This window comes from Toxotes jaculatrix, chromosome 15 (genome assembly GCF_017976425.1).
Source record: "Toxotes jaculatrix isolate fToxJac2 chromosome 15, fToxJac2.pri, whole genome shotgun sequence".
Taxonomy (NCBI): domain Eukaryota; kingdom Metazoa; phylum Chordata; class Actinopteri; family Toxotidae; genus Toxotes; species Toxotes jaculatrix.
In genome coordinates, this window is record NC_054408.1 from 7,647,665 (window position 1) to 7,670,654 (window position 22,990).

The 22,990-nt window shown below is 48.5% G+C and overlaps 1 protein-coding gene across 3 annotated transcripts in view; it reads left to right on the top strand.

Moving 5' to 3' along the window:
- The window catches only part of bcor (BCL6 corepressor), a 33,816-nt gene extending 11,085 nt beyond the window's left edge, over positions 1 to 22,731 (top strand). For 2 of the 3 annotated variants that reach the window (XM_041057098.1, XM_041057099.1), the window contains exons 3-14: positions 213 to 3,398; positions 4,899 to 4,955; positions 5,472 to 5,631; positions 6,635 to 6,976; positions 8,098 to 8,382; positions 9,780 to 10,093; positions 11,354 to 11,638; positions 17,602 to 17,768; positions 18,489 to 18,634; positions 21,075 to 21,152; positions 21,344 to 21,497; positions 21,592 to 22,731. In XM_041057098.1, the coding sequence (XP_040913032.1) occupies positions 213 to 3,398; positions 4,899 to 4,955; positions 5,472 to 5,631; positions 6,635 to 6,976; positions 8,098 to 8,382; positions 9,780 to 10,093; positions 11,354 to 11,638; positions 17,602 to 17,768; positions 18,489 to 18,634; positions 21,075 to 21,152; positions 21,344 to 21,497; positions 21,592 to 21,922 (5,505 nt within the window). In that variant the 3' untranslated portion in view covers positions 21,923 to 22,731. The remainder of the gene's footprint in view (positions 1 to 212; positions 3,399 to 4,898; positions 4,956 to 5,471; positions 5,632 to 6,634; positions 6,977 to 8,097; positions 8,383 to 9,779; positions 10,094 to 11,353; positions 11,639 to 17,601; positions 17,769 to 18,488; positions 18,635 to 21,074; positions 21,153 to 21,343; positions 21,498 to 21,591) is intronic. The other variant, XM_041057100.1, reaches the window with a different exon arrangement.
- Positions 22,732 to 22,990: the final 259 nt, after the last annotated feature.

Here is a 22,990-nt window from a genome sequence, read left to right on the forward strand (position 1 = left end):
GTACTCAGTTCTGTTTACACTCATTTGTCACATGAGTCACTGTTATCTGGAAATAAATACGTACTCTGTTTCACTATGTGCATGCACATAACTAACCTAGAGCACTAAGAAAGATCATTTAGCAGCATAGTTCATGCTTTCAATGCCACAATTGTAATTTATGCTATGATGAAAGTCACATTGACTTTTCTTTCATCCCCTTTTTGCTGCAGGTGGATGCAAGGTTGACGCCCCTGGCAGCGATGGGGCTGGATCGAGGCACTCTGATGCATGATGGTCTTCGTCTCCATGCTGGGGTTGTATATCCAGGGATCAGAGCGCTACCAGCAGAGAAGAGCAGAGAGACCCCTGCCCTCCCCCTCAGTTATAACAGGGATGGTCTCCCAGAGCTCATCTACAAGCCTGATGGCCCTCTGGACAGTCGTAAGCCCACTAATGGATACCTGGGTCTCTACAAGGGCACCCCTCCAAGTCTCCACAAGCCTGTGCTGGTTCCTGGAGCTGGAGCTGAAGGTCTAGGCTTGGAACGCAGAGTAGGGCCTGGAGAAAAAGCATCTGAGCTGGGCTTGGCGAGCGCTGGTGGCAGCTACCTCCGCCTGCCATGGCTCAGCCCCTACCCTGAAGCAAGCATGTATCCCTTCATGGACACATCCAAGTATGCGGCTCTAAACATGTACAAAGCCTCCTTGCTCAGCCAACCCAACCCCTATCTTCCCCAGCACCTGGCCTACTCCTCTCTGTGTGCAGCTCAGGGTGGTAATGTTAACCCTGCTGCAGCCGCCTCTGCTGCTGAGAGGCTCTACTATATGCCGCCCTATCCTCCCTCTCCCATCTCTTCTCCCCTGGTGGCACCCCCTATGAGGATTCCTGCAGTCACAGTGGCCCCCACATCCCTTGTGCACTGTCAGGACAAGGGACTTGGTGTTCCACCTCCATTTGCACAGCAACTTCACCAGCCTTCCCCTCATCCTCAGCACCATCAGGCTGCTATAGACAGGGACCGGTCCCCAAACAGGAGCAGTAGACCAAGCAGACCTCCCTCTAGGAAGAGTTCTAGCAACAATAACACCAGTAGTACAAACACTAGTGGCGCCAGTGGTGGGAATAATAATAGTCTGCCTGCTGATTCTCATGCATCTTCTCGCCTTCCCCAGCCTCCCCCACCTCCTGCTCTTATTGACAGTTCACTGGACTTACAAAGACCAGTTGCTAGAATAGGACAACCACCCACCTCCTCCACCTCTTCAGTATCTGCCTCGTCCTCATCCACGCAGTCCATTCCTCATCCATTCTCTGTGAGCAGCATGGCATCTGAACAGCCCTCTCCTGCCCGGCCCAGCCCTCACAAACCCAGGCCGAGAGATGCGGCACCTGAGCACAGAAGTGTAGGGGTTGAGAGGAGGTCCAGCAGGTCACCCTCCAAACCTAATTTTGAGAGACCATCTCATCAACCCCAAGCAACCAAAGACTCAGCAGAGAAGCCCTTAGATTTGTCTGGAAGAATACTTGATTTTGGACTGCCCCCTAATGGGTTCCCAGTTAAGATGGACACTATAGCATCAGGCACACGTTATGGACTGCCCCCTAACCGAGAGCTCCTAAAGGAGAACCTGTCACTCTCTCCTTCCTCCCACCCTCACTCTGTAGTCAGCAGCACTTCTTCTAAGGTCTCAGAGAGGCCAGAGATGATCAGCACTTTACACTCCTCCTGGGTTGTACCTAGCCCATCCCCTTCCCATACACAGCACACACCAGGCTTGCCCCCCTCTCCAAGGCCTAACACAGACCTGAGCCTTTCACAAGCCAAAGGCTCCTCACCCTCTGTCATCAAACACAAGGGTCTGGAGAGAGTACTCCCTCAACAACGTAGCTCATCCTGTCCACGGATTGGAGAGCCCAACCACAGTGTTTCCTCAGCACAACACTCTGGCTCCTCTCTGGTCAGCTCCAGGGCTCTTTCTCCCAAACCCAATGGTGAGTGGGTCAAACACAGCCCCAGCCAATCGGAACATCCATCAGCTGTGGGCCACCACAGAGAGGGAACAGAGAAGTCCTCCCTGGCCACTAAGAGAGGTGAAACTCCAGAGGTGTCATCATACAAAAGGCCCTGTTTAGAGAATGGTCACCCTCCTGGCCACCTTTACCTCCCTCAGAGTGACACTTACCTGAACCACAGTTTAGCCTATGCCAATAGGTACCTGCACTACCCCATCCCCGATGGCATGGCGCTACACTCCCTACCAATTCCAGGGAAAGGCCCAGTATACCCTCACCCAGTACTGCTTGGCAGCAACAGCCTTTACCCAACCCACCTGACATCCAAACACCCTCTCCCGTACCACAACCTCCCAGCTGGTCCAGGAAGTGAGTACCTCACTTATAACTCACAGGAAATGGCCCATCCCCTGATGCAGACTCATTCAGACAGCAAGCTGCCAGAAAGGGGAGATGCATCTTTGAAGCCCCGGGGACAGGAGAAATCACGGGGACCTGCTGAAGAAACTGTGGGTCACCGAGATCACAACATTGGAAAAGAGATAGGTGCAGGAAGCCAAATAAAGCCTGATAGGGAAACAGGAGCACAAGGACAGAGTGGCAGTCAAAGCAAAGCTTCCACTTCCTCCGTAACATCCAGAGAAAAGATTGTCTGCATTGACCTTGTCCACTCAGACACAGATATTGAGTCTACCCCAACAGTCCACAAACAGCCCTCTGGTGAGACCAGCACCAAGGTTAACCAAAATGAATGCTGTCATAGTAACCAAAATCTGACAAAGACTGACTATGAGCCAAAACACCAACACCACCTTTCCCATCCTTATCCAGTCCACTCTGGCCAGAGCCCCACCCTGAAGCCCAACCACACTGATAGACAGCCAGAAACTCCCTTTGGGAAATCAAAGGTTCTTCAGGACACAGACTGTCCTGGGGTGACATCCAGCACATCCCCAGCTTCTCCAGGGCAGATCACCCAAGCAGAGGAGAGCCTGGAGGAAGAGAGTCCCAGCCCAGACCCTGGCGACCAAGACCAGAGCACCTTGCGCTGTGCCCGCACATCTGGGGAGCGTTGCTCTGGTAAGAGCAAATGGGACAGGGACAGCCGTGCTCCCCACCTCACTCAGCACTGCACAGATGTGGAGAAGGAGTCAGACCACGAAAAAGCATGCGAGAGAGAGACGGAAAAGGAAGACAGTATTGTTGACCTAGGGGAATCTCAAGGAGAAGGAGATGAGGAGGAAGAAGAGGGTAACCAGGCTTCATCCAAAGGCTCTCGTAGATCCAGTCTGGCCAAGAGGATTGCTAACTCCTCAGGCTATGTTGGCGACCGCTTTAAATGTGTCACCACTGAGCTGTACGCTGACTCCAGCAAGCTGAGCCGTGAACAGAGAGCTCTGCAGGTAAGGCTATTAACACTTGTGGGTGTATATACAGTACAGGATATGTTGGGCTCAAGCTAGTGGTGGGCTACAGAGAGGTCATTGTGACTACTGTTATCTTATGTGCAGATATTTCTAACATACTTTCAGTTCTAACATTCACGCAGGAATAAACCCTGAAGGGCCACCATCTTTATTCCCTTGCTGCAATATTAAGAACTGCCTGTGGAACAAACCCTGCATGAAATTGGCATACTCTGCATTTACAACACAGTACAGAATAATTTACGTGCTGTCATGCTACTGTCCTGGCCATAGGCTTGACCTTCCCCTTAGTTTATCATTGTCTGAGTGAGCTGGTACAAGGCTAGTTGAGGCCCTCTATCTGGGAGAGCAGTTCAAAGGTTAACCAGGGCTGCCATCTCTGTATGGTGATTAGTGAGCAGTCATTGAAAAGGTTATTTCTGTGCGTGCGTGTTTGTGTGTCCGTACGTGCCTGTCCTTGTGTGACTGCCTTGGGGCTAAAGCATGTGTTAGTGCTGACTGTGCCATAGAGCCAGATACTGTAGTTTCAGAGCATGACTGTGGCAGCCTCACAGTTCACACCGCCTTTGGCTATGCTTAACCCCAAGGTTAGGGGCAGTGGAGGGCTTGCAGTGGGCTTAAAAAACCAGCAGCTGCCTGTTTTGGGGTTCCTCTTAGGCTTTCTGCATGCCCCCATCCGCCAGTTGCTATCCTCCCCCAACCCCCCTTCCCCTGATGGCCTATGCTGCCCTGCCTGGTTGCTGTCCAAGGTCATAATTCTCCTCACCCCATTGGCTAAACAAGCCTCTCTGCTAACATACATCACACTACATCTATAAACACAATTAACTTTATTTATTATTATTATTATTATTATTATTATTATTATTATTACACTTGGCCATCCTCCCCTGACATTCATATACACATATTGAGCTAATTGTTTTAGAATGTTCTCTCTGGTTCCTTACGTTCAACGTTCAGCAAAGAAATACAAACGAACCTCATGCTATATTATCCACTGACTCTGAGGCAGATATGTTAATAGGTTACACATGTCTGTTATGTTATGAACACACCCCAGAAAACTGTGGTTTTGTCTGTGTCATGCTTGTCAATGCACCGCTGCAACACAAAGCTATCAAACACTCTATTTCTGAACATGTAAAAAAAAAAAACTGAAGTCTGTTTGGGGAAAAAAAAATAAAATAAATGAGACAGCTAAAACCAAATTAGCATTATCAATCATGCTTAGAATGAGCATATTGTTTTGATCTTCTTTTTCAAATTTGTCATTCATGCAGTTCAGAAATGATTTGATAGTTTTGATGCAGTGTTAATTGACCTGTTGAGTCACTTTAATTTGATTGTGTTATTTTGTGGGATTGTGGCTGCCTATTGTGTGTAAAGAAACATGTGGAGAAACATGACAAAAATTCATTCAAAAAGATGAAATGATGGACAGATATATTGAGCCCCCCCGTTCTAATTGCTTAGATGGAAGTCATATCACGAGAGGGGAGTAATATAAGTCAACCTGCAGCTAACTGGGAGGTCAGTTCTTTACATTTCTTATCACATCTGCCTCTGATGGGCTCTGTCTCCTTTGTACTCTGTATCGCTGCACACTCCTTTTTCCCCCCAATCCCTTCTTTCCTCTTTTCATCTCCTCTCTCTGCCTCAGGGCTTAGATGTATATGTTTCCTAGCCATGTTTATGTTTCAGGAAGGGAGATGCCAGGACGTAAGCCCCAGAGCGCATGGACTCACAGTGGCTGCCGTAGTCTAACCCGTGTCTTGATGCCATGCTTGTGATTTATCTGTCTACCTTTTTGTCCTGTGTGTGTTTGTGTGTGTGGGTTTAATTTCTTTGGCATTTTCTTTGATTTTGAGACAATGTGATTTCTGATGCAGTTTTTTGCTTCTGTAGCTGTTGAGGCCAGATTGAGGCTTAGAGAGGTGTGTGTGTGGCGTGGGCCGATGATGAGTGGTTTTCATGGGTTTTCTCTACGTTTGTGTGTGTGTGTGTGTGTGTGTCTGTGTGTGTGTGTGTGTCTGTGTGTGTGCGCAGCGGGCAATGATGCGGTTTTCGGAGCTGGAGCTGAAGGAGAAGGAGGGCGGCGGTGTGTGTGTGTCTGCCTCGGCAGCAGGACGGGAGCTGGCAGACAGCCAGCGCAGAGAGCGAGTGCTGGAACACTGCCAACACACCACCAGGCAAGGAGAGAGGGAGGGTGAGTAACCCAGCACCACACACACATTCGTAATAGACACGCATACACACACACATGCAGCCACTCTGCAAATGAACACTCGGGAACGGACACACACAAACAATAGATGCGCGTACACACTCACATGCACTTGCAGCAAATGCTGAGGCAAGACCGGGTCACTCTAAAAAAAGACACACTTTTCCACACAGAGACTCAACACACACACACACACACACACTCTTACACAAGCTAGGCAGCGCAGGCGAATGAGCGAGCAAGAGGGAGAGAGGGGGAGTTTTATTTTCAAGAAGCCTTTTGTGCTTATCTGTGCGGAGAGACGATCGAGAGGGAGGGCAAGAGGAGAAGGAGGGGCAGAGATTGCGTGAGAGAGAGAGTGAAAGCAGGGGGGAGAGTTAGTGGGTGAAAGCGGATGGGAGAGCGCAACGGAAAGAGAGAGAGAGAGGGAGGGAGGAAGGGGAGGAGGGGGGTTAGTTACGTTGGCTGAGAGCCCAGCTGTGTGTTGGAGCGAGGCCGCGGCTGACGTGTGAGCCTAATTATGGCATGGAGGGAGACGGAGAGGGAGTCGAGGAGAGAGGGGTGGGGGGGTAGAGTCACGCTCTGTGTGAGAAGGGCGTGGTGCGGTCATGCCGTGGGGGAGGACAGAGAAAGGGGGGAAGAGGGATGGGAGTCACCGTGCGCAGTGAGTGCGCAGGATGTTTTCTTGCCTCTCCTCGCTGGAAGTGTGAGCGGCTGCACTGAACCGTCAGGCCGCTGGCTCGGCTCACATCAGATTAAAAAGTCTTTACCCCATCAAAGTTTTACTGCCTGTCTTTAAAGCAGAATAAAAGCTGGCTGCTGTTTAACTGGCATTCTCCCTCTGTCAATCCCCCACCCTGTCTCACCCCCGCCCCTTTTTTTCCCTGCTCTCTTTCTGTCTGTCTGTCTCCCTTTCATCTTCTGTGGCTTGTTTTGCCTGTGCCCACTCCCCCCGTTTCCATCCGTCTGTCTCTGCTCTCCTCAGGTGTCCGGCCGGTGTACACTAACAACAGAGTTCCAGTCCTTCAGAGGTATGGGGGCCAGAGAGAGCCTTTGTCCCCAGGGCAGGGGGCCCGAGATGGGGCCAGAAGTGCAAGCCAAGGAGGGCAAAAGGATGGAACCAAAAAGGTGATGAGAGAGTCTGAGGGAGATCATGGTGTGCCCCCCACTTTGACACCAGCAAAAGGGTATCCTGTGGAGAGAGCCAGCCCTGGCTTTGGACCCACCAGGAAACGTCCACTCTGCACCAAGGCTGTGCAGGAGGACATGGAAAAGGAGGAAGGAGAGAGGGTGTCCTACCTGGAGAAAAGAGCCAAAATTTCAGCGGGTGAGAATTTCTTGCACATGCTTCTTGACCCACATGCCACTCCCATCCACCCCCACCCCCACCCCCACTTATATCTGCTTTCCATGCACTCTAATTCTCTCCACTTCTTTTCCCTTCATCTTCTGTGATGTTGAGCCCTGTCTCATTCATTGTTTTTTTCTTGTTTTTTTTTTTAACAATAATTCTGTTTTCTTTTGATGCTTCCCTCTTCCCAATTGATTCCACCTTAAACCCGCTCCGTCACAACCCCTACCTCCCCCCGCACCTTCCCACTCTGTCCCATCTTTCGCTCTGTGTGGCAGCCAGCTCAGAGAAGTGTTTAATCCTGCCTTTGAGCAGTGTGCAAGAGAGAAGCGAGGAAAAGGGACAGCCATTCTCTCTCTCTCTTCTTTCAGCTCTGCCGTTCCTCCGCTGTGCTTACCCACCCTCTTCAAAGCTGCTCTTTTCTTCTCTTTTCATCTCCTTTCTTTTTTCCCTCATCTGTTTGGGTTTCCTTTTTTTTCTGGCATGCGGTATTGCGCTTGCTCTCCCTGGCACTGGCAGATGAGTCAAATACCCGTCCCCCGTGAATTTCAGGGGGGAGAACTCTCCCTCTGCTTCTCCAGTCTTTATTGCTTTGTGTCTCCGCCCGATTCTTGACTTCTCTCCCCTTTTACTCCTCAATCTGTCTGTTTCACATCCCGCCTCCTGCCTCTCTTGCCTGAGTGCATGTGTGTATTAAATGTAAGGCTTAGAGGGGGTTTTACAAGCCATAAGAATGTAGTGATTAATGGCCTTTGTTCTTTGTGCTCAGTTCTCTGCGGACTGGTATGTATGTACATACAGTCATTTTGCATGTTTCAGAAAGTGAGAGTCGCCTAGTATTTTTGAAAAGGTGAAACCTTTTATCTTAAGGTGTAAGATTGCCCACCATGCATTTCTTTATCCAATGTGTTTGGAAGATGTTTAAGACCAATTGAGGGATGAGAATTTTCTCACCTAAGCTTTTAATTGAGCTTAAATCTTGAAAACCACAAAAAAATGTTGCATTTCAAGATTTTCACAGTAGGGAACTCCTCTGGGCAGCATAGCTATTTATGAGAAACTGCAAACAATGCAAACTCTGTTTATGTGGTTTGCAGATGAGTGTGAGCAGGCCAGTCCTGATGAAGATGACGACGACGAGGTGCGGAAGCTCAAGGTTTGCATCGAGCTGAAGGGACTGCGACTCAGCAAGCCTGCCACTGGCGCAGCTTCACCTGACGGATCCCAAATCAAACAGGAGAGGGTGTGGTCCCAGCCCCGATTAGTAACTCCGGCCCAGAGCCAACGGGAGCGCAAGATCAGTATCGGTGAGCCCGAGGAGAGAGCCGCGGCACAGAGAGCTGAGATCAACAGGAAATGGGGCTGTGAGAAGCTACTTAATGGTAAGAATGAACCGCCAGCCATGCAAACCGCTTCTGTATCTCAGAGTTCAGCTGGGGTAACGGAAATCTATCTTTGGCTCACGTTTCACTTTCTTGTCGAGCGTTCTGTCTTTAGGGGATTTCCCGGGAGCCTCTGGGGAGGGGGGGCAGAGGAAATGAGGTAGGGTATACTTCCTCCTGCCAGGGGAAGGGCTGGGGAATCAGAAACAGGACCAGGGGACTAAAAGCTGACACCCCCCCCTACCCCTTGTGGTTGTGGGCTTTTTTGTTCAGCTGGTCTACAGTGGGCTCTGTGAGAACGATGAAAGGGTGAATGAGGGAAGTGGCTGGTGGAGATATGCGTGGGCAGGTGTAGTGTGACTAATGTGTGATCAATGATTTTTTTCTTTTTCCCCTCAAGACCAGTCACAGGGAAAGGAAGGATGCGTAATACGTGTGTGTGCGTGTTGGGGGGGGTGGTAACTTATTAAAACCAGGGCTTTCCCTTGTTCATGTGCCCAAACTGAAGCAAAGGGAGGCACAGATGAGACAAGGAGGAGAGAATAAAAGAGCAGGAGAGAGATTAAAGGAAGTGAATAAAGCAGAGGAGATTTTGGTTTTATGTTTCCTGCAGAAACCACAGGCCTTGCAGGCCTTGATTGGCCACAGTTTTTTTTTTTTTTTTTTTTTTTTTTGCTTTTACCTTTTTAGATAACATCACCCTGGCAACAGCCATGTTGTTACAATGAATGCAGTTATTCCATTGTGTGTCTGTCAGGGCTGTGGTCTTCCTTTTTTTTTTCCTCCATTTTTTTCAGGATTCCACTAATCTGACAGTAAAACACATTCATCTCTGTGAAGAATGTGGTATTCTAAAAAGGCTTTTTCTGCAACAGGCGTTATTCCCAGCCTATGACTGATTTAATGGAATGTTTATTCTAAAAGTTGTAAAGACCACATTCCTGTGTAGTTAAAAATGCAATGATCCTTCGGAGAGAATGTATTTCCATTAAGCTATTAAACAGCATTTTGACATTGTGGTTTCAAGGGCAGGTTTTTATTTTTCATACAAATATGTACTGTAAGAGGCTGAAACCAGACAGTGCCACATTTGTTTAAGGATATTACTCATAGCAGCGTCCTTGCCCCGATGAATGAGTGTGCACAAGTCATTACAGGGGTGTTTATGTGGACCTCTGTTGTGCATGCAAGCGTGTGTTTTATTTAATTTTTTTTTTTTTTTTTTTTTCCTGAGCGAGCAGGCATGCTGCGCTCCCAGACAGCTCTGTGCACTCATTAATAAACCAACAGAGGGTGAGAGATGGCCTTGCAATACCTTCCCATCCTCCCCTTCCACTGAGCTTTCACACTATCAGCCGCTCACTCTTCCTCTCTCCTTTCCTCTCCTCCTGTTCCAGGAGTAGCTACTTCTCCCCTTCCCCCCGGCCAGCTGAAGGACAGACCGTACCCGCCGGACCCCTTCTCAGGTGACCGTGGCCTCAAGGAGCCCAGGAGAGGCCCCCCCTCTCCGGCCCCAGAGCCATCCGTGGGAGGCACCCCTCCCCTCAAGCCTCGTCGCCATAGTGACACGGACAAACCCAAGGGCAAGCGGCCCTGCAAGACCAAACACACCAGTCAGAGGGAGCGAGAGAGGGAGAAGAGGAAAGAGGCCACTCCTAACAGCCCAGGTCAGCGTTGTGTGGCTGATCTGGGAGCAGCTGAAGATGACAAGGTGAGTGCTGATAGGGTGTCTGGCCATGATATGGGCGTCTGGATGTTTGCAGCAGTCTGTTTCAGTATGCCTGTCGGCGCCTCTGATTATGCAGCTGGGAAAGAGAGGGAGGGAGAGAGGAAGGAAGTATGTTTACAATGTTTAGAGGGCTGCTGGAGCTTTGACCTCCTCCTGCCCTTAGCGACTCCCTGCAGAGCGCCTGCCTGCATGTGTGTTTGTCTCTGGCCTTAATTGTCGAACGCGTGTCATCGGCGCTGTTTTGTGTGTAGGTGCGTGCCAGGGCTGTGAGTGTCTACGTGTTTGTGAGCATTCCTGACATAACAACAAAACCCTAGAGCAATTATACATCACACTCGGTGCTGAGCAGAAGGCTACACACACACACACGCACACACACACACACACTCCCTCCTTCACTCACACAGTGAGGAATGTGGCAGCCATGGTTGAGTGTATGAAGCGCATGAGTTCAAACTAGGGGAAAAAAATGAGCATGGGGAAAAATTGAGGGGAAAAAAAGAAGGCTAGTTGTTTTCCGCCCGCGCTGCTCTCCTCCCCTGTTCCTCCTCAGCCTGACAGCTGCTTCGACATGGAATTCCACTGAGAGGGCACGCACATCACACACACACGCACATGCATGCACACACGTATACACAGCAGCAGGCAACTCCCTCTCTCATGTGTTGCGCTCCAAGGGCTCTGTTGGTTTAGTGGTTAAAGAAAAGTGGCGTGCCAACCTGTGGTGTTTGGGGCGTGAACAGTTGGTGTGAAAGCTGTGTGCTTGTGTGTTTTTCAGTGATGCACACTGCGTCTTGCATACACAATAATCATACATAAACATGGATATTGCAAATCCATCTATATTTTAAGCTATATATAGGTAGTATAAAAAAGAGGTAGTACCTAAAAGTCATGTAAGGATAAGAAGGGAAAACATATTTGACATGATTCTTTAGAGATGGATTTTGGCCTTGGTGCAACCACTGACTAATTGTCATACATTCACTCCAGTTTTGTGTTTTCCACCTCATTATAAAGTAAAAAAAAAACCTTTCATATGATGTGTGTGTGCCTGCATATCCTCTCAACTGCATCTCCTTCTGTGTATGTGTGTGCATTTGTCTGTGTGTAGTCTCATCCATGTGCCCTTGATTGTCTGTGTGTGCGTGTGAGTGAGTGAGTGAGCGAGTGAATTGGTGTCCCGTCTGCTGTGTGGCAGGGGCTGTAACGGTCTGTCCTTCTCTCACTCTCTCTCCTCAGCTGAGTGAGCAGCGCGGCGCTCCAAGGAAGAGAGCCGTCTCTCCTAATCATTATCCCTGCTCTCCAGTCAAGCCCTGTTCTCCCGCCGCGCTCTGCCCGCCCTCTCTGCAGCCCCAGGTGAATGGCAGAGCTGGCGGTGTCCCACCAGAGGCGGCGGGAGTGCACAGGACCCCCCCTGCCGAGCCCCCCGCGGTGCGTCCAATCCCGCCGGAGGCTCGTCGGCTGATCGTGAACAAGAACGCTGGGGAGACTCTGCTCCAGAGAGCGGCGCGGCTCGGCTACGAGGTAATAGGCTTCGCTCAAAGTCATCCTCCTTCCTTATCGCTTTCTCTCTTCACATTTTACACTCTTAACACTTTGTCTCTTCCAAATCTCTGCTCTCTCTCTTCTTAAATTGAGGATTTTTTTCTCCCTCTACTTTGTTCCTGTCTGTGACTCAGGCAGACATCGCTTTTTTTTTTTTGTAAAATTATCTTTTTCCATCTGATTCTTCTCTTGCATCTGTCCTATTCTTCCTCTTCTCCAGCTCCCTCTTTTGCTTTTTGTATCATTTCCTTCTATTTCAGCCTTACTCACTCTTTCTTCTTGCCATACTCCATCTTTTTTTTTTTTTTTTTGCTCCTCTTGCCCGCTACGCTCTTTCTTTCTTTCTCAGGTTTCCGCTCTCTCCCTCCCCCCTCTTTCCTCTCAGCACTCTCTTTCTCTTCCTCTCTTTGTGACTCAGATTGTCGTTGGCACCCCCCCTCCTCCTCCTCCCCGCGAGCGTGCACACACACACACACACACTCTTCCCCTCGCCTCCCCTCCTCTTGCCTTCGCTCCACTCTCACATCTCATTAATTTTCCGTGAGGCGAAGTGTGACACACACTCACACACATGCAGGCGCACACACACACACACACACACATGCACATGCGTGCGCGCGCAGACAGCATGAGGGATCGGTGGGATCATTATACGGAGACTGATGCTCGCTGCCTCTCTCTCTAGCATCGGGAGTTTTTTTTCTTTCTTTCTTTGTGTGTAGCTGCCGATCTTTCGCTCCTAAATCAGATCCTCTCATTCTCGCACATATAAGAAAAAAAGAGATTTGTGTATATTTTACTGAATCTCTCAACTCCCATTGCTCTGAAAGCTTTTAATTAAAGTTGGATGGCCTGCTCTCTGATTCTCCCTCATCCCTTGTGTTTTCTGTTCGTGAGCCTAAACATTTCTCCTCCCTTGTTGACAGATTTTACAAATTGATTTATTGATCCAAGTGTTTTTAATGTCACTTGCAGATTGTGCGCTGTGTGTCCACTCTTGTCCCTCACTTGCCTTTGACGCTGTCTTTTTGTGTCTGTGTGTGCGCACGTGATAATTTTTATCACCAGCAGAGGTATCTTCACAGAACTGTAAATAGGTGTGGGTATCTTTTGTTGCTCATTAACCAGTTGCTTTATGGTTGTGTGTGTTTGTTGTACACATTTATGATGATGAGGTGTGTGTGTGTGTGTCCGTGATTATGTGTGTGAGTCAGAGTGGGAGAGAGCAAGAGTGTGAATGAGAGGTAAGCACTGGGAGTATAATCGCATTCTAATGGCCCTCTAATGTGCCGTGGTGACTGTGGTTAGCAGTGGCGGCGGCTGTTTTCCCCCCTCACTCACTCACACACACACACACACACACACACTTACACACACATACACAGGGTGCAGCGCAGCAGCAGCAGGGTTCAGTCAGCCGTGCTGGAGAGAAGCTGGCTCGTCTCTCTGATTTATGCGTCTCTCTCGAACGTTTTTTTCCCTCCCTCTCCCTTTTTTTTCATTCCCCCTTCGCATTTTTCCCTTCCTGCGCTCCGCGTGTGGAGAGGGGAAGAGGAGGGGGGGGAGGGAGGAGAAAACCTGAGACTACACAAACAAGGCGCTGACCGCTGCGCAAACAACACCCCCACACCCCCCCCCCCCCTTCCTCCCTCCCTCCTTTCCTTTCTTTCTCTCCCTCTCTCCCTCTCAGGAAGCTCGTCTCTCGCTGCCTGTGTGTGATAAGCCTGGGGCAGACCCGTGGGGCTCCCACACACACACACACACGCGCACACACACACACATACACACACGGACGTGCACAGAGACACACCAATTTATGCATACTGCCTCACACACACACTCACACGCATACAAGCCCGTAGACGCACAGAGCGCTTGTCTCATGCTGGTGTTTTAGCGCCGCAAGCTCTAGGCTTATCACACACAGGCAGAGAGATATGAGGGCCTGAGAGACAGAGCCACGCACACACACTCACACACACACACAGACACACACACACACAGAGAGCTCACAGGCTGATTACAAGCGCACACACAGAAATATGCACAGAGAAACACCCGTTATGACCCAGTAAGCACATGCACAGGCATCCTGACGTGTTCTTCCCCATATGCTGCACAGAGTGACGGCTCTCAACACTCGCCCCTGTCGCACACCCACACAGACCTGCACATGCAAATTCAGAATCACCTCGTGCACAAAGGCACACACGCACACAAGCCTACATGCTCACTAGAAACACACACGCACAGAGAAACACCAGTTGGTTCCCTGTAAGCACAATGCACAGGCTCTGTCTTTCGTGTGCAGACCTGCACATGTCGGATGCAGAATCACCTGACGCACACATGCTTGTAATTTAACACACGCGCACTATTCTGTGCTGTTCCCGATGCCCAGCCGACACTGTGCATATTTCATGTTCGTTTAGTTTTGCGATCCGTGCCTCTGCACATGAAAGCCCACTCTCTCACTCTCTCTCTCTTCTTCCCTCCCTCGCTCCCCTTTTATTCTCTCGCTCTCCCTCGTCTGCCTCACTCTCGGAGCATTTGAAATGGTAATGAGGAGAGATTCTGCGGATGTCTTCATCCCTCTCCCTCTCGTGCCGGTGCTCGGGCCCCTCAGCTCTGCCTATTGAAAGCTCAGATAAAGGTGCAATCTGTCATTTATTCTCCTCCCACAAATCACTTCTGATTTTTTTTTCTTTCTCAAAACCCCTATGATCCAAGCAAAGAGCGAAACTGGATTGCATTTTAAGTGCCCAGTCAGACAAAACTTTGAACTTTAATCGCTGCGATCAGTGAATTTGCTTGCGGAGGTAAAATAAATCCACACTGACCTTTTTAAAGTTCAACCTTGGAACTCTGACTCGCAAATTTGCACCTTCGACCAAGAGCAAAGAGTCTTGCCAGTGCCAACCTTTGAGGGAGCCACAGACCCACAGAGTCCAGAACAGAGTAAAAGCTACCATGTTAGTTGTATCAACCCCTCAAATTTCAGGCAGGATACTCTGCTTTTTCAGAGTTTTAACTGCTCCACAACAGAAATGCGGCACTGTTTCCAGTCAGTTGAGATGCAGTGGATGATACATGTACTCTATGTTTCCTTGAACTAACCATTTCAACCTACTGTCCGCGTTGCTGCTGAGCTAGCTAGCTTGCTAACTGGTGGCCAGGCAGCTAGCACGGTGAGCTATTTTTGCCGCCTCGCACCATTGTGATATTGGCTGGCTACCATAGTTTGTAGTGCTTTAGCAATTGGTTTGCCAACCAGATAGCTAACAAGCTCGGTGAGGAGTCGTTGTGTCACCTAGCTTTCAACAACTTATGTTCAAATGTATGTGAATAAAATTCGCTCTGCCATTTTCGGGTTTGTATAAGACACCAGAACAGCCAGTGGTTGTTCAATCCCCCCAAATTAAATGAGGGCTATTTAATTATTTCAGATTGAGAAGCTTTTTTTTTGTCATTGTATAACGGCATACAGCAAATTTTGCAACGGCCCTCAGGTGATGCATTATCACCCTTATCATTTGGTTTGTACTTAGCCAATGGGCATTCGTATGCAGAGCAGGTCATCGGTTGAGACTGGAGGCATTTATTGCGAACAAATGTTGTATAACAACATTCCTCATTTCATCTTTATTCTTCAGTTAGCTATTAGGATGCACGTGCATCAGTGTGAGATCATCAGAGACTAGATTCTCAGGCTTCCTCTGTTACCCCAGCACAGTCATTCAACAAGAGGCTGGCACACACACACGAACACAGACACACGCAAACATCTACACGTTTCACTTGTCTGGGCACGCACCAACTTCGCTGCGCAGACTATTGGCTCTTCGTTGCACAGAGAAAGTCACTCATACGCCGCCTGTACATGTGATACACACACACACACACACACATCTGTTGTGTGTGTGAGGAGCATACAAGTGCAGCGCTGCAAGGGGTTAAATGTCTGAGTGATGCATTGATTGCAGGCGAGCGCAGGGAAGCATTCTAGAGAGGGAGATTAGAAGACGGAGGGAAAGAGCAAGAGGGAGAGGAGGGGTGAGCGGTGTCTCATTTTACTGCGGAGGAGTGTGTGTGTGTGTGTGTGTGTCTGGCGGGAAGCCGTGGCTCTCGTGCTAAGCTCCTCGCTCTCTCCCAGCGATATTAAACACGGCTCCGGAGGTTTTAGCGCTACGCCTCCTCCACAGCCTCACACGCACACACGCGCACACACACGTACACTCACGCACACACAAACTCGTCAGCGGCACAAAAATACACGAAAGCATGCGCACACACACACACACACACACACACACACACACACACACACTCGCGCGCGCACGTTTAGACAAGCTGCATATCAACACTCTCTGCCCGTCAGTCTCTCTAACACTTGCTCTCATTCACTCACGCAGACAGACACACCAGACACACGCATGCACACACACACAGCGAGTGGAATCCCCCAGAGGGGAGCTTCGGCACAGCGCTCCTGAATCTCTCTCCAGCAGGCAAACAGAGTGTTGGCAGCAAGCGAAAACCAGTTGGAACGCCCCCCTCCCCCCTTCCTCCCCCCTTCTCTTTTTCTTTTGCACTTTGTCTTGCTCACACTTGCTCTTTCTCTCATCTTTCTCCCCCCCTTCTTCATTGTCTCTCCTTCCTCCCTGGCTCTGATCGTCCTCTGTGTCCACAACAGCCCACCCCACCCTTTCTTCTCTTGTTATTATCTGCTTCAGCCCAGTGGACGGCCCCGCAGATTTCATCCACAGATTCATTTATCTGTCATCTGTTGGGGTGTTGCCTCTCTCTTCTCCCGTTCTTCCGCCCTCTCTAACCCTCCGCTCATCCTTCTGTCGGTCTGTTTTCTCTCAATTGCCTGCCTTTCCTTCGCTCTTCCCCCCTCCATCCGCCCCGTGCTGAAAGAGAGAGGGTGAGAGAGAGATAAACACTTGGACTAGACGGCAGGCTAGAATTAGCATAGAAATGGAAGTTTGGAGTTATTCCCCAGGTTCAGATGAGCAGCTCTCCTCCCCTCGGCACAGAACTGTTAGCAGGACAGAGTGAGAGTGTATGAATGTATGACTCTTGCATACATATATAGGTTAAAAAATGCATAAAATTAGGCGCTTTCTGTTTAAATACTTCCACCCAGTCCCACACTAAGTCACATAGCCAGATAGACAAACACAAACCCGCCGTGCTGAAACACACACAGTCTGGCTTGGACAGCCCCAATATCAACACACTGCTGGGCTGCTCTCTATCTCTCTGACTCCTCTCTGTTTAGTAGCAGCAGACGCTGTTCCAGTCCAATAAAAACCGGTCTGACCACTTAGTGCTGGATGTCCAACTGTCACTGCCCTAGACCAGAGAAAATGCTTCCAACTCTTGAGCGCCTCTATCAAATCCCTTTGTTCCACTTCCATTATGCTGTGTTCAGAGTCCAGCCATCGTAACTGGCTGCCACAGCGGCATCCAGGCCCAACCATGGCACACACACACACACACACACACACACACACACACACACACACACACACACACACACACACACACACACACACACACACACACACACACACACGTACACATTCACACATGCTCATACGTGCACGAGCAGAATCTGGCAGGCTAAATACAGTTGAGTCACACTTAGTCTCCTCGATGTGTTTTGGCGCCAGCTCTAGTATTATGGAGCATTTGTGTGCGAGTATGTGTGTTTGTCCTGCACAGGAACACAGTCAGTTCCTCCTTTCCCTAATTTCTCTCCCACAGGAACTGTAAAGAGAAGAACTGTTTGCGTATGTGTCTGCTCTGTCTGACTTGTATGTTTGGTCTTGTATTGCTTGGGTTTTCGCCACACACACACACACACACACACGCACACACACACACACAATCTCACACACTGAACCCTACTCACTCTCTGTGTTGGCTTTTTTTAGGAGGTGGTGCTGTACTGTCTGGAGAACAGAGTATGTGAGGTGAATCACAGAGACTACGCCGGTTACTGTGCTCTCCATGAGGCATGCGCCCGTGGCTGGCTCAGCATAGTCCAGCACCTGCTGGATTATGGGGCCGACATCAACTGTAGCGCGCAGGATGGCACCAGGTAAACAAGGACATTTATTCATATGCAGACGCAGTCACAGAAACTTTGTGTGCTTGCACAATCCCGTGCGTTATGCAAACCTGATCGTGGCTTTGTCTAAATGTCCTAATCGGGCAAGCCAGGGCTTTGTCCTCAATTAAGTTGCTTGAGTTAGCTCATGAGAAAAATTCAGGGATTGATCTTTATGTGGGCTATACGGCAAGAGCAGTGATTTGACAGATTAGCTGCAGTTTTAAATGGGAAAGGCCAACTGCTTTCATTGCAGTGTTATTAAAATTTACAGTAGGGGATCTATTCAAGGAGACTGCGCAGAGGTCTTAAAGGTGCATTGTGTAGCAGTTAAGCTTTTATTTATTACCAGATTTGCGACATTGGTGGTATTACACCGTTGCCAAGAAGAATGGCAGTCTTATAAATCGATAAATTTCATTTTACTTTTTGTCCCACTAGGTCAGAGTTTAGGGGAAATCTAAATAGGTATAAAAAAAAAGACTTTATGGCACAAGAGTGTGTCCTTTCCGGTTTCACTGAATTGCAGATGCTGACAATAAAATTGCCTCAGTATCACAGTTAATTTGACAGTGATATATTTTTAGTGCTACACACAGCATATTTAACCTTTTTTGTTTAGACAAAAGAAAATTTACCTGCGCGAATATTGTCAGTTCTTTTCTTATTTGATTATTGTTAATGTGTGAATTTGCATTTGTGTTGGTCTAGACCGATTCATGATGCCGTGGAGAATGACCACCTGGACGTGGTGCGAGTCCTGCTGTCCTATGGCGCTGACCCTACCCTGGCTACATATTCTGGCCGTGGTCTCCTCAAGATGACCCACAGCGACAGCATGGAGCGCTTCCTCACTGGTAAGATCCCAGCTGGCTTTTAGAGTCATAGAGACAGGAATGTAGAAACACAGAGGTCATGAGTCACAGTCCCCATCCTCACACTGTCCTCCCTGTGGAAATTTTCAGACTAGAGTATGAATCTGTGCATTTTGAGAGAACACGTAACTACTGAGTTTTTTTTTTTTACAGACCTACAGTTGTCAGGCTCATTCAGCCTCTTAACTTGGATTAGACTGGCTGTGATCAGTTAAATCAAATGTAATTTCCTGGCTACAAAAAGGAGAGGACTGGGGCATTTGTGGACTTCAATTTAAGGCAAATTTCTGGCTGCAAATGATGTCAGCCAGAAATAACGAAACATCACTTAAACATCCAAGTACTCTGAAGCAGCAATAGCGCATCACACATATGCATCTTTTAAGGATGAGGCAGGTTTTGTTGAGTTTGAAAAAAAAGCCTTACAAACACATTTGACACATTTTATTTTATTAGTGAAAGTTATAAATGGGTATATCAAAGTTTCATTTCAAATGTGTAAATTGCACCACAGATCTCTATAGCCTCCAAATCCCCAGACAGAAAAATCTTTTTTCCTTGGTTTTCTTTTTGGAATCTAAGACCCTGGATGAAATGAATGTATTGCCATACACACTACACATAATACAGCTATGCATTTTTATGTTTTGCAAAAAAAGCAGAGAAGTTTCTCATTTCCTCATGGAGACTAAATGGAATCGAATGCCAGGAAATTTGAATATTAATGTGCCTTGACCACAAATCATAAAGTCACAGATGCCAGAAAAGGAGGTAAAAGGTTAGGACACAAAAGGTTTTTTAGACTGGAGGTCTGCCAGAGAGTGTACATCGAGGTGGGGCAGGAGTAAATTGTTGAAAAGATCGGTCAGCAACCCAGTTCCCAAAAGCCCAAGTCTTGGCTCATTCACTGTTTGCTGTTCTTTCTATGCTTTGACCTCTGTGCAACCTGTTGGTATGAGTCCCTCTCTCTATCATCCTCCACCTCCCAACCACCAGTCGACATGTCCAGATCTGTCATTCTGTTTCCCCTTCGGACCTCCCTCCCGACCCCATCCCCCCATGCTCCCCTCCCCTCCCTTGACCACCTGTTAGACAGGGAGTCTCAGCCCGCCGGGGTGCGTGCTGCTGCCTCTGAGCTCCTCTATCTGGTTACTTAGCAACGCCAACTGTGTTTGCTCAGCGTACGTGCGGAAATGGGCTTCGCTCTGGCTGGAGACTCTGCTTTTGTATGCGTGCGTGTGTCTTTTCACAAGGCTGCCACGCTAGAGTCTGACGTGGTCTTTTGAGAGGGCTCGTTTGAGTGTTTGTAGTTAAACTGGGACAACACGACGAGTCTACAAGAGGAGAAAATGAAAGCATACAGAGGCCCATACTTCCTCCTTAGGTAACTGCTTAATATTACTTGAACACCTAACTAGGTAAAACCTATTATCTGAGGCTTCAGTAAAAAGAGACAGGCACTGGAGAAAAGGGTGTGGAACAAGGGAAATGAACAGGTGTAAGTTCACGGTCGGCAGAGGAGTGAACAGGTTTAGTGCAAAAGGGAGATTTATATGTCGACGGTTGGAAAGATGGTCTCGAATTTTGAAAAGAGCTTGGATGGATAGATCGATGGTTGCTAGATTGACAGAGCGGGGGAGAGAGGGAGATCGAGCACCGGAGAAAATGAGTGAGAGCGAGCGATTGCTGCCCTCCCTCCACCTGGTCCCACTCATCTGGAGGCCGTTAATCCCTCCAAACACACGCCAGACGCCCCACGCCTCAGTACTGGCACAAAGCCCAGCTCTCACTCTGCGAATGTGTGTCTGTGTGTGCTTGTGTGTGCGTGTTTGTGTGTGTGCGTACACGCGTGTGCTGAATACACACTTTGCTCTTGCTGTGTGTGCTTACCCAGCTCCCTCTGCTTGTTTGTTTCCAGCTCACTCGCGCTCTCTATGTGTGTGTGTGTGCGTGTGCGTGTGTGTGTGTGTGTGTGTGTGTGTGTGTGTGTGTGTGTGTGTGTGTGTGTGTGTGTGTGTGTGTGTGTGTGTGTTTGTGTGTGTGTGTGTTTTTGTGTGTTTTTGTGTGTTTTTGTGTGTGTGTGCGCACTCAGCTGTGTGTGGTTCTTGTTTGATTCCTGGCAGCCGTCTGTAGCTCTGCTCTGAACTGAGCCAGCTCTAACCCAGCGGAGACAGTCGCTCTCCTCCCCCGTGGTACAGCCGCTGGCCCCTGACCATCAGTCCCCCCCAAAACATTTGCTCTGTTTGTTTCTCTTTTCTCTCTTGACACTGCCCCTCCTCCTCCTCCCCCTCTGTTTTACTGTGCTCTTTATCCATTTTTCTGCTGTAGTCTCCAAGGGCAATTGTATTTGCCCCGTTGCCTGTCCCCAGGGCTCCAGCTCTTGAATAACAGGCTTCCCTCCTCTCCTCTCCTCTCTCCATAGATTATTTTGCTGACCTTCAGGGCCGCTCAGATGACGACCCAGGGCTTTATTGGGAATTCTATGGCAGCGCTGTGTGTGGTGAGTGCTGATCAGCGCTGTATATGTGTGATTTATTTATGTACTTATTTTTTGCTTACAAAGGCTATTTTTTTAAGCATCTTCAGTGCCATCTAACTTTGAGCGATACATGTTTATACATCCTCGCATCTTCTATGAGGATGTGGATGCTCAGGAAAAATGATCCATGTGTCCTGTTTTTTGTGTGTCAGAGTCTAGCGAAGAGGGCGGAGTCTATGACATCCTGGCAGACCCTCCGGGCCCGGAGGATGAGGATGAGGATGATAAAAGGGAGGTGTTTGAGTTTGAGTTCTCTGACCGACCTCTGCTGCCTTGCTACAACATCCAGGTGTCCCTCTCCCAAGGGTGAGCTTTGATCTCAAGAGCAGACACAGCTGTTTTTTTTTTTTGCCTCACTGTTGGCCCTCACTCCTAAACATTGTTTGATTGTGTCTTTTAGTCCAAGAAACTGGCTGCTGCTCTCTGACGTGCTTCGCCGGCTGCGGATGTCGGCTCGCGGTTTCCGACACGCCTTCCCACACATGGAGGTGGTGACGGTGGCAGAGGCAGAGTTTTACCAGCAAGCTTCTCTGTCGCAGCTCTTTTCCTGCCCAGAGGAGCTGGAGGGCTTCCATCCAGACAGCAAGGAGCTGTTAGACCTGGTGGAAGACAGTGCCGAGCTGGCTGCCCTGCTGGGCTCCACACTGGAGTGTCTGGATGACCGCTGGGACCACCCGGGGGACAGACTGAAGGACAAAATCAAGGCTGTTGGCAAGCTGGGCTCATCCTGACCCCTGGAGCCACTGAACCTGGACCTTGATCCTTACTGACTGCAGTTTGCTTTAGAACGAACCAGGGGTTTTGATGATATGCCTTAGCCTGACCGTCAGCTCCCGCGCTTTGGCCCTGGTCTGGACCAGCACACAGGTGCACTGTACAGATGGACTGGCCTGCTGGCTGACTGGGCTGCTCAGTTATTTCCCTCCGTTAACTGAAGATCAATAAAATTTGTGGCTCAGTAGACTCAATAATGGTCTTATTTTTATAAATTAATATATGTATAAGTAAATATATACATATATATTGAGATTTTTTTGTTCTTCTGGATGTTGCTCACGACTCCCCTGAAATATTTTGTATGGCAACAGAGTGTGGTCGTGTTGTCAGCAATGGGATGGAGTGTGTGAGCTCGCAGCACATTGTCCATTTGTGTAGCTGTACAGGATAGTACTGAGACTGTGCTATTGAATGTGGTATTTGTGTTTATAGGAAGCACATGATGTCCTGTTTTTTTTTTTTCCTCAGACTTTAGCACTCGCTTGAGCCTCAGGGGCTGTTTTGTTGTATCTTTTTTTTCAGTGCTCAAATTTTGCTTCCTGTTTAGTCTGTAATTTAACATGCAAAACTACAAAATTGTTTGTATAATAAAGTTTTAAGATAATGTTGATATTCACCCTTCGGCACAGAGCTTGTATATAACAGGGAGGCTACTGCAGTAAAGGAATTTTTGGTGTGTTCATTTTTGTTTTAACTTTGTAATTAAAATATCTCATAATTTGTATTTATATTTTACAAAAGAAGTTGCTTTAAAATAAATATACAAACTGCAAGATGAAAGACGTGTCCTGCTCCTCATTGTGTCAGTGTTAGGGATTTAAATTGAATTCTGAGAAGTTTTGCTGGCTTCTGTCAAATTAAATATTCTTGTCCAGCCATTGTAAGCTGCTCCTGTGTGTCACCAAGGTGTGATCACCAACAAAATCCTACATTGCCATCTTTTGGAATATTTTTGTACTGTAGGTATCATACAATTTATTCCTACAGCTATCACCAAATAACGCATTTGCCGCTGCTGTATG